Source organism: Talpa europaea (genome assembly GCF_964194135.1).
Source record: "Talpa europaea genome assembly, chromosome: 3".
In the NCBI taxonomy this organism is placed as follows: domain Eukaryota; kingdom Metazoa; phylum Chordata; class Mammalia; order Eulipotyphla; family Talpidae; genus Talpa; species Talpa europaea.
Window position 1 is genome coordinate 12,357,799 of NC_140069.1, and position 11,728 is coordinate 12,369,526.

Consider the following 11,728-nt stretch of genomic DNA (forward strand, 5'->3'; position numbering starts at 1 on the left):
ATATTTGTCTCACACTTAGAATGAGCCAGGCCCAATGGCAAGATCCAGATCATCTCATTTACTCTTCACAGTAACCTGGAGGGCAGGTGAGAGTGAGGCTCACTCTGCAGTGAAGACTTGGAAGTTTAGGGAAATTAAATGACCCCAGGCAACCAGTCAATGGTGGAACGTGGTCCCCAGTGTCCAGACTGACTTTGTTCCTCCCACTCCTGACCAGGGCCCAGGGCTCCTCGTCCCACATGCACAGCTTTTCCTGCATGGAGCCACCAGATGACAGGAGAGGATGTGTCTGCTTCAAAGGCAGAGGGCTGGCAAACCAGGCACCAGAGAGGACCGCATACACCCCTGGGTGGGCACAGCTGACCATAGCCAACCTCCAGCTCTGTTCCCCAAGAGCAGGGTTTTCCCCAGCCAACAGGGGAAAGAGGGTGCCTCCACTTGGATATCCAGCCGAACAGCTCTTCAGACTCCAGACTCAAGGTGCCTAGACAGCTACTGACCAGGCTGAGGCATGGCAGGTCAGCACAGGGCTGTGCTGAGGCAGAGTTGGACAAAGCCAGGATCTAGGACCTGCTACTTGCTGGCTGTGTGCTGAGGTCAGTTATTCAACCTCCCTGTGCCTAATTCTTAACCAGCGGGCTGCTGGGAACGCTACAGGTAAGGTGTGCAAAACATAGGGGAGCTCCCGAAATATTGCTTCAATTTTCTCTGAGAAGGGCCAGATGTAAAATTGGATCCTCAGGTGTAAACGAGCTCACCTATGTGTGTGGGTATGAACGTGTGTGACTGTATGTGAGTGTATACACATTTTCTGTTTCACAAACAAAACTGATCCTATCTCTTCTAATAACTGGCAGAAACTTACTTCTTTAGCTGCAATAATAAAATGACTCCATTTGGCCATTTTATTTATTTTTTTACCATTCTCTGTGTAATTTCTTATGGAACGCGCATGATCCTCCAACTGCGTATATTAATAAAAAGAAAGTGCTGAGCAAAAAATCCTCAAAAAAAAAAAAGCCAAAATACACAAACAAAAACCCACAGATTGCAAGGCCAAAAGGGAAAGGGAGACAAAGCCACTTTTTTCTTTTGCAGAGATTCCAGCTGTCTGCCCACGCGCCGGCGCTGCAGCAGCTTCAGGGACACTGGGCTTCAGCTCTGCTGTGGCCTCTGTCAGGGTGCAGGCCTGGGCTGCGGGTGCGGGCAGCACTCTCCAGGCAGACGGGGAGGATGCCAGATGCAGACGCAGGGCGGTTTCTCCATGCTGACACAGCCCCAGCTGCAGCCAGCACCTCCCCTCGGGGCAGCAAGTCCTGCAGGCAGCCACTTCCGGGGGAAGTCCTCACGGCTGCCTACAGGTCTCCTTGCTAGAGTTCCTGCTCCGGGGCTTCCACAGCACAGCTATTAATCAGGCAGTCTTCAGATTACCTGCTTAACTGCCTGTCCTCTGAGGCCTGTGAGGACACGGATGGTGCTCACAGTGTTAGAGCCTAACGCCTCTCCCTATCTCCCTCCCCAGTGCCCGGCCCACACAGGATACTCAAGTTCCCTAATGAATGAAAATTGGGACAAGAGCAGGATCTGCTGGAGTGGTGTCTGCTTACACAGGTTGGTGACAAAGTTCACATTTCAGGTTCCCTTTTTAGAGTATCATAATCTTGTTGACAATACGGCCTCCTGCACCCCCGCAGGCTTCCACCTGGAATCTTACCCTTGGTCAGACACAGCCCCACAGCAGAGAACCACAGCCTGATGGATCACTTGCTCCGAGAACACCAGACCTCAGCTTAGGGGAGCAACTGCGCAGGGTCCTGGGGTGCATTTCTTTGTGGTCACGATTCGAAAAGTTCTACCCGGTGGATGTCCAGCCCCACCCTGCACCCTACCCAGGACAGGGGACCACTGCCTGCTGCAGCAGTGCTTTGTCTTGAGGACAACCTGAATGTCAAAATTACCATCTAATTCTTAAGCAAAATCCGCTTCCCTATTACTTTACCCACTGGGGAAACATGAAACAATTAGGATTCTTTCCCCATGTGATAGCTTTCTGTTTCTCTTTAAGTTTCCCTGTAGGGATTTCCTTAACGCCCTTGGGGACTCAGGAGAGAATAACGCTATACTGCATGAGAAAGAAAAACAAGCATCGTGATACCAATTTATCATCTCAGTAATATGTCAGATTTTCTTTTATTGGCAGGGGACATGGTCTGATTTTAATTAGAATTGAGAAAGGAAAAATATGGTGGCACAGGGAGGGACTAATAAGCAGTTTCCCGCTGCACAGGGAAAAGTCAGCATCGTCCCAACGAGTCCCCACACCAGGCTTCCGGCAGCTCTGACATATCTGGTCAAAGCTCTCTCTCTGCAGTAGTTTGGGGAAACTCTGCGGCTGGGGAAATATTGTTGAGACATATAAACCAGGTAAATCGCCCTTCAGCTGCTACAGGGAGGCTCCAAGGCAGTAGGAATCAGAGGGGTACAGGTTCTTCCTGCCTTGTTTCCATCAGTGGATGTTACCCAGTGGAATTCAACAGAATCTGAGCAAACGGAATGAGATTTGAAACACTAGGTAGACTCTGGTGTGGTTATGAGGGTGGCTTTGGGTGTGAATCCTGGCCCCATCACTTCCTAGCTCAGTGACCTTGGATGAGTTGCCTTTCTGTGCCTTATTCTCATCAGCCATAAAATGAAAATGTTTCCAGAGAGTTGTCAAATCACCACAAATGAAGAGTCTGAGCAGTGTCTGCCACAGCAGGTGCTCAGAAAAGGCTACCCCTTGTCACCGCCCCACCCTCCTTTCCCCGCTCCTCCTGCCCATGCCATTCACACCCAACAGCATGAACTTGAGCCAGTGGGGCCCAACCAGAGCACTCAACCTGGAAAGGCAGGAAGCAGGCAGCCAAGTTCCTCTCCATAAGGAGAAGAGTGTTCAACTTTAGAGCAGGTGCATGTGCTGGTGCTAATGCCAGGCCATTAGGGGCTTCCCCTAATATTATCTCATTTAGTCCTGGCAACAACAGGCAACTGTTATTGTTATGGGCTGAATTGTGTTCCTTCCTCCCCAAGTTCATTGGTTGAAGCCCTCATTGCCCATGTAACTGTATAGGAGATGAGGCCTCTAAGGAGGCAATTAAAGTTAAATGAGGCCATCAGGGTGGAGCTCTAACCCAGGAGGACTAGAGTCTTTATGAGAAGAGGATGTTCAGGGGTGTGCAGGCAGAGCAAAGGCCAGATCAGGATACAGAGAAGGTGGCCATCTGCAAGCCAGGGAGAGAAATCTCACCAACAACTACCTCTAGAACTGTGAGAGAGTAAATTTCTGTTGTTCAGGCCCTTCCATCCATGGTATTCTGTTATGCCAGCCCTAGTTGACTAATAGTATTAAGGTTATAGAAATAGTATTAAGGTTATAGAAATGTAATAGAAGAGAATAGGTAAAATGCAGAGGCATGTAGTGTTCTGGAATATTCCACCACCTGTCCCCCCTTTCACCACCAGGGTGGAAAGGCCTAAACACCCAGACAGACATCCGCAGGATACTTTCCTTTTGCTCTTTCCTTGAGTGGCTCTGAGGGTCTCAAACTTCCTCTTCAGGGTTATCATACACTCAGAATCATATAAATTCATCTTCGCTGGTGAGTTTCAGCAGTTTCAAGGGAAAATCAGACTATGTGAGTCTACCTGAGACTGGCTTCTTAAAGCCTCTGCTCTTCGATGAAGTGAGCACTCAGGCAAGTGCCTCTTCCTTCGGTCTCAAGGCCTTGCAGTATTTTTTCCTGCCTTGGAATTGCATCCCTTCCTCTCAACCAGGCAAACTCCTACTTAACCTTTTGCCTTGCATTTTGTTCACTCCCCTTTCAGAGAAGCCTTCTCTAACCCTTAAATCAGGCCATATCCCCCTACTCCCCCTGAATTCTCTTGGCACCCTGTGCCTTTACATCAAGAAACTTGTCAGTGCAGCAAATTTTCCTCTATTGTTTGATTAAAGCTTCATATCCCATTAAACTGTGGGCTCCAGCGAGGGCTGGCACCTGCTGGGTACCACTGCTGGCGCGGCCTGGCACACTGCAGGCATTCCACAAATTCTTGGCGGATGAATGAGCCACATCACTTTCTATGAAAGTCTCCGGACCAGTTATTTCCTCTCCTTGGGACCTGCATCCTTCCTCTGAAAAATGAGGGGGTTAGATTTCACGGTTCCTAAGTTGCTACAAGCTGCCCAATGCCCAGTGAGAAGCCCCAGAATTTGGCAAATGGGAGAGATAACCCTTAACTCTCTGTGAGGGCCCGGGGAACCAAGGCTCATGTGCAGTCCCTGAGAAGCAGTCAATGACTATCGTGATTGATTCTCCAGCAGACCTTTCCCTGGAGCTGCTCGCACACGGCAAGCAAACTGTCCCCACCCCTCCCTCTGACTGCTGTCATCTAGTGGGGCTAATGAGGGATGGAAAAAAAAAATGAGCAGAAGCAAAGAACTGAAGTTCCAGGTCCTGGATAATTGAAAGCCAACGGCCTTTGGTAATTCTCAGGATGGTTCACAAACTGTTATTGAAGGAGACACTGGGATTCATGGAACATGGTCCCCGCCTTCAAAAGTCCGGTAGAGGAGAAAGACAGAGAACATATAGTCCAATACAGCTCCTCCCTCCCTCCCCCCTCCCTCCCTCCCTCCACTCACCCACCCACCCACTCACATGTCTGTCTTTGGAGAGCTACTCTGAACAGAGTATGGGGGCTGAGGATCCTGGATCTTAAATTGTAGCCAGGATGTGGCAGCCTAGAATGTTTTCAGTAAGATGAATTATGGAAAATATTTTTCTGACGTTTCAAAAAGTTTATCTCTCCCCAAAACCATCTCTGATCACCAGGAGTTGAAAATTGTTAGAAGTTGGGAGGCAGAGAAGGCTGTGGCTGGAGCTCTGGAGTCCAGTTTGGACTTTGGCTGACTGACTCTGGCAAACCAGCATTTACTTCAGATTCCTGCGCCTTACTTCTCGTTGCCTCCAAGGCCTGCATGCCTGAGTCACAATGATTAGGTTTGAAATCAGACAATGCATGGGACGAGCCAACTGTCTGTCTTCCTCTGCGCTCGCCCAGTGTCTGGGGGGTTCAGGCTAGATGGGCTTTTGGGAATTCTTACATACACGACTCACCTTTACTGGACCAGATTAGGCAGGGGCTGGGTTTTGGTCATTTTGGCAATCTAGACAGACTAGGCCGAGCCTGGCACAGGGGGTGCCCTCCAAAGCTCTTGCCCATGAATCGTTGTGTATGAGTTTCTACCCCCACAAAGGATTAAGAAAACACCCCGTCCTGTGGCTTGGGCTGGGCAGTGATGGTGGTGTCACTGCAGGAGAGGCAGGGCACCTGGGTGTGTTGGTCAGGTCCTGGCCTGATGGTGAGAGGTGGCTCCCAGCCTCCACCAGCTGCTAGCTGAGGAACCCAGTGCCAGTCTCTGTGGGCCTCAGTTTTGTGCTCACAAGGGAGGAGGCCATTTCTCACTCATAGGGTTGTCTTAAGTTGAAATGACTTAATAGCTTTGCTGAGAAGAATGCTGAGCACATGGCATCTAGAAATAAATAGAAACTCTCCGTAGTAGTAGTTCTGGGGTTTTCCATATGGCCAAACATCAAGGCATATGTCTGACAATGTCTGGCTCAAGGATTGTGACTCATTTTTAGGAAAAGAGGAATGAATTTTTCAGCCTTTTATGGGACAGGTCTCTCTGGGAATGGCTCCATGATTGTTTGGACCCAGGGACTGAGTTCACTTGGCTTGGGAAGGACTCCTTATCTTTATGTCTAACCTCAGGGCCAGGGTGGTCAAATACTTGGCACCCAAGTCATGAGCCTCTAGAAGCTTCAGTCAGAGGGACTGGTCAGGGGAGATGCCTAAATCCTCCAGAGGAAATTCACCTGGAGTTGCTCCCCCAAGGCCACCCCCTCCCCACACGTGTACCATGTAGCTCCTATGAAGTCAAATTGTGAATTGTTCTCAGGATCATTTCATGTGTAACACACACTGAACTTGATTGTAGATTCCTAAATAAATATATGCTTAAATAAAGGGATCACTGAATATTTATTAGTTTTAAGAGACCCATGTGTTCTGTTCAGAAAAACTGTGAGGCAGTTTGGAGAGATTTCTTTGCCTTTCAGTTGAAAGGTTCCTTCGGGGGGGGCCCTGTGCCACAATGTGGGGGAGATTTCGATGTACCCCCAGAGCAGGGTGCGGCCTCTCTGTCAACACAAGGGTACCTCCAAAGGCAGAGGAAGCCCATTAGGGGCGTGCACTGTTGCCAGGGCAGGCAAATCCCAGTGTCTGCTTTAGGAACAGTCTCTGGTGCACACTTGCGGCATCTACCACACACAGTCATAAGAAGGACTTCCTGGGTGTTCCTGGCCTGTTGGTTTGTGGTGTCCTTGCATGGTGCTCCCACACAGACAGCTGGCCTGTCCCCTCATGCCGGGGATCACATAGCCAGTAAAGGAGAAGCAGTTTCCTCTCCTTGGCCTGACTGAGCGCTGCATGGAGGGCACGTCATCTGTCTTCTTCATCCCCTTACTAGGGTCTAGCATGGTGCCCGGCTCGGAGCAGAACTTATTTGCTCTGTTGGACTGAACCCTACCGCCTACTCAGCAGAGGAAGAAAAAGCAATCACGCTGACTGTGTCATCCATTGCAAAAGGTCAAGGAGAGAAGACAGGGAAGATGGGACCTCTCAGGTCCAGGCATATTCTGACTGGACAAAGAAAATTGCTCTTCTACTTCAATAAGGAAGTTAATGAGCTGGACTGTAGGGTTTTATAGGAAGGAAAGAAGATGGCCAGAGGAGGATAAAAATGAGGCAGCCAGATGGAGGTGGCACTACTAGTGACGTATGTGGCCTCTAGCACCCGCACCCACAACTTATACTTCTTCCTCCTGAAAAGTCATAAGAGAAAGCCTATGTGATGGCCACCTGGGCCTGAGTGCATCAGACTGGCTCTGTAAGAGCTGGTGGAACGGGCCCACACTAGGTTGCCAGGGCACTTTATCAATAAGAGAATTCAGGAAGGCCCAAGCCAGAGCGGGCCAAATTCATCCATTGAGGGAGAGTGGAATTTTCAGACCTCCCTGAGGGACCTGGAGGTTCTTAATTATGAAGGCATATGTCTGACAATGTCTGGCTCAAGGATTGTGACTCATTTTTAGGAAAGGAAGAATGAATTTTTCAGCTTCTTACGGGACAGGTCTCTCTGGGAATGGCTCCATGATTGGAGCCATTATCCCTCTTTCATTTCATTATTTTTAAAGATACCATGGGGGGCTCCTCCAGTTGCTTTGGAAATGACCGAGGGAGAAGCCAATTCTCTCAGATCACAAGCACTTGTAACCCCTGCGCTCCCTTCCTCATTCCCAGCCCCCCTGGGAATATTTCTGCTCTGGTCCTAGAGGCGCAACTCTTCTGCGCCCCTTTCCTCACTACCCCTCTGGCCTTTTTCTAAATCTACCACCTAACTAGCCACTGGGCTCCAGACCTTGATTTGCATGAACCTCTAGTGATGCACAAACCAGGGGCCTGGGGGCAGGGTTCATTATGTGGATGACAGAGCCATTATAACCATGGTAACCCCCTTATCCCAGGCCCCTGTAGCACCATAGGCCTAATTTACACTCAGCTTTTCCAGATTTGAAGGGTTCTGGGACCCAGTCAGGGCAGCTAGGAGCAGGGTCCCCTAAGGAAACAGAGGGTGCACCTTCTTTGGCCATGACAAGGCAAACAAAACCTTATCCGCCTCCAAGAAACAACCCCAAATCTCTCTCCAGTAAACCTGGATAATTACTCTTAAAAATATCCAAAAAAAAAAAAAAAAAAAAGGAGAAAAAAGAAAGACACATTCTTTCCACACGTGTTTCTCACAGAGGGGAGCACAAAACGGGAGGACGTGCTGTTGATACCATCCGAACTTCAGAGTGGACAGGACCCAAAGGGTGGTGTCAGGACACACCACGGTGCTGTCACCCAGCGGGTGGCCCGGCCGGCGAATCCAGGTACAGCTCATGAGTGTGAGGGTGTGACAGAGAGCTGCTTTGTAGAAATGGAAGGGTGTAGCCCAGCATCTTCCCCACGACAGAGTGCATTGGGTATCTTGATGTCGCATTTAGTGAAGGACACTGGTTTTCTTTGTCTGGACAGGATGCTACAGCACACTTAATAGACAACCTGGAGACATCACTTTCCTATGCACCAGGGAACCCAACACTCTTGCGACTCACTTTATTGGGCTCTGAGACCCAACCCACAACCTCTGCCAGGTGTGCCTGGAGAACTTGAAATCTTCCAGCCCGTTACTCTTCCTTTTTTAAAAACATAAGAAGCCATCATCTGTGTCCACACCCCTGCACCCTGCAACCTCTGTTGACTCTGGCAACAGAAAGCAAGCAAGCCCGCAGCTTCCCCAGGGGAGGTGAGTTACCTGTCTAGGCCTGGCCCGCCTCCGTGGGGGCGCCGTCCGAGTCTGAGTCGGCCAGGTCCGCCGTGCCTTCCGCTGCCGTCTGACTCCAGCTGTCCGACCTGTCCGAGACGGCATCTTCCTCGCCGACTGTCACCTCCACCCAGTCCACCACGCCCGACTCCTCGTTCTCCTCACTGCCCTGGCCGTCCCGGCTGTTGCCCTCTGACCTGTCCGAGGTGGCCTCCGAGGGCTTTGGAGGCACGCTATCCTGGGCTGGCTCGTTGCTGCTTTTCGCCCTGGGTACCAACTTCTCCGAGTCCATTTCACCGAGCTTTTTGGGGTCCTTGAAATATTGCTGACCCACATCATTCCCGTTCTTTGGGCTCTCAGTGACCACGGACACTTTCGCCACTTTCCTTGAGGGGGCATCGTAGCCGTGATCCTCTGCCACGAGCTGCTGCTGGTACTGCTCCATCCATTTTAAGGTTCCAGTTTTTAGCAGGCATCTGTTCTCCTTGAACCAACGCACAATTTCAGTTCGAACCAGGCCAGTCTTGGCTGCTAACTGGTCATACTCCTGGGGCGTGGGCCACTGTGTTCTGGCAAATGTGCTTCTCAGCAGGTGAACCTGTTCTTGACTTTTTGTGATTGCTGGTGAAGGGCTGGGCAGAGAGCTGGCTAACTGGGCGCTGGACAGCTGGTCCAGGCGAGACAGAGCACCATTGGGGGCCACCAGATCTTGACCCTTTTTGCCAGATCCCATGGAATCCAAGACAGCTTGTTCCATGCTATCCCGAAGCTTCCTCCTCTCTGAGAACCAGGAGTCAATCTCTCTCCGGCTCAGCTTGGTTTCCAACCTTAGCCGATCCAGTTCTGCCTGGGTTGGAAAAGAGCTTTTCAAAAAGCTGTCTTCCAGGATTTTAACCTGACCCTGTGTTTTCCCTTTGAACTTCTGTGGGGCAAAGTCTGGGTACATGTGGTATGTGCGGCTGTGCTGGTCTTTGGCAATGGCCAGCTGGTCTTTGGCAAGGGATTCGCTGGTGATGTGCACGATGCCCCGCTGACAGCGATACCGGTGATCACTGAACCACTTCTTGATTTCGCTCCTGGCCAGGCCCGTCACCTCAATGAGCCGGTAGACCTCCGCGTCGTCAGGGAACTGGCTCTGGAGAAAACTCGCCTTGAGATGTGCTATTTGCTCCTTTGTCTTTTTGCGGTCACTGATGGGGGGCAGGGGGGGGTTAACCACCTTGGGTGGGGCCTCTGGCACCTGTGCAACATGTGGACGCTTGGGCTCCGGAGGGGCCGCTTGAGGGGTCCCTGAAGGTCTCTTCTGGCCATGGTTGGTCATTCCAGCCACGGCGAGCGTGATGGGGGAGCAAGAGACGGTGGTTGACCCGCTCGTCACCTGAGTCAGCACCAGGCTGGTCTGGCCGAGGATCTGGCATGGCAGAGCTGTCTGGAGGACGGGCTGTGACATCTTGGTGGGGGCCAACTGGGCGGGCAGCACAGTGATCGTCGGGGGGACTGACTGGATAGTGCCATTGAACATCTTTTTCCGGGCCTCCTCCACCTCCTCCGGGGACCAGCTGATGCCGTGCTTTAAGCGCTGGGTGGCAAACCAGATTCTGATGTGCTCTTCGGGGTGTTTGGAAGCTGCGGTCAGCCAGGACAGCTCAGCCTGGGTGGGGTAAGGAAATTTGTTGAAGGAGTTGATCATGGTGGCATTTGTGTCCAGGGCAGAGTTGTATTTGGTAGTATTCAGAGGGACGGGGACCTTGGGGACAAGGTTGATATTTGGTGGGAGCTGCACAGAAGGCATGACATGCCCCAGCGTGTCCTGGAGGAGCTCTACGCCAGCGAGTCTGGAGAGGATCTCAGCCGCGTCTGTCACCAGGCGGGCAGTCCCGTCCACATGGTTCTCGGGGGTGGCCTCCTCGGGCTTCTTGGGCACCTTCTTGGCATCTGATTTCGGTTTCCCTGGCTTCATGATGGGGGTTTTGCTCACCGAGATCCCAGGATCACCATCACCACTTCCAGGGCCGCTGGGGGTGACAGACACATTGTGGTTGGTGGCTTCGATCGATTGCTCTAAGACAGTCTGATTATTGCGCTTGATTAACTTCAGCTTGAAGCTGGTCTCCCCGGGGTGGAACTTGGAGTTGTGGTCAGACAAGGAGTCGTACTTTTTGGTTGTGAAGTTACATTCGGCACAAACGTAGAGGGGGTTGAGGATCACGTTGGGGTGCTGCATGTCAACGTGTTCTGTGAACTCGTTCAGGTTTTGCGTGGAGTAAGGGCAGTATTTGCATTCATAACCACCTTGGAGTTTTTTGGATTGGGTTTCCCCTGTAGATTTCACCTCGATCACTTCATTTTCTTTGGAAGAGTTTTCCGGTTCCCCTGCCCAACTGTCCTTCGCTGTGTCAGGCGCTGGCACACTGATTCCTTTCTCTTTGGCCCGATCTCCTTCCTCGGCTACATCTTGTTCAACTACTTGTGATGTCCGAACCATGCATGGGGTTGTAGATTTTCTCTTGCTCGCCATGCTGCGTGTCTGGGTGCAATGGCTTATGATGAGGGGCAGGGAGGCGAAAGGGAAGAGGCAGTGAAATTTCTGGAATAAAAGACTTTTGGCTTTATTCCCCGTCCAAAGGCTTTGGCTTCCCGCGAATGCTGAAGTCCTGCGTTGGAGTTTTCAGAATGATTTCAGCACAGACAACTGTAACTGCTCCAAGGGCAGCATCATTCTGCGGGAAAGAACAAAGCATTAGTGTTTCTTCATGACACAAAATACCGGCGTTTCTTTTTGAGTTCTCCCCATGACCCATCTCAAGGGGTCCCCAGAGCAAATACCTAGGCGACCACAGATGGCGTGAGAGCAGGTGCACACAAACACGAAAGACCACGACGTTCTTCCCTGGAGAGGGAACAGACCCAAAGCAAGTGAATGAGGATGCACATTCATGTTTGGGAACAAAAGGAACCAGTGAACAGCCAAGGGCTGGGATCTTCTTCAGTGGCAGGGAGACACTGCAGACGAAGTGTTGCTAGACTTGAGAGCTGCTTTTATTTATGGCCCATCAGAAGCAAGGGGCTTACCTGGGGCTGCCAAGCTGAGTTTACATGGGCATTAAAAAAAAGGTTTATGTTTGGTTTCTTGTCATAAAGGCAAAATCACTATGCTATAGACAATCTAGAAGATACATCAAAATATAAAGGAGGGGAAAAAATCCAAGTTCACTTGACAGCTCCCATTTTCAAAATTTTGAACAAAATAATGATTCT

At 50.8% G+C, this 11,728-nt stretch overlaps 1 protein-coding gene across 1 annotated transcript; it reads right to left on the reverse strand.

The window, feature by feature from the left end:
• Positions 1 to 8,465: 8,465 nt before the first annotated feature.
• Positions 8,466 to 11,003, reverse strand: ZHX2 (zinc fingers and homeoboxes 2; the record flags this gene model as incomplete). The annotated part of the gene is made up of 1 exon (XM_084229619.1): positions 8,466 to 11,003. Exon 1 carries the CDS (start codon positions 10,986 to 10,988, stop codon positions 8,466 to 8,468), a length of 2,523 nt encoding a protein of 840 aa, XP_084085745.1. The 5' UTR covers positions 10,989 to 11,003.
• Positions 11,004 to 11,728: the final 725 nt, after the last annotated feature.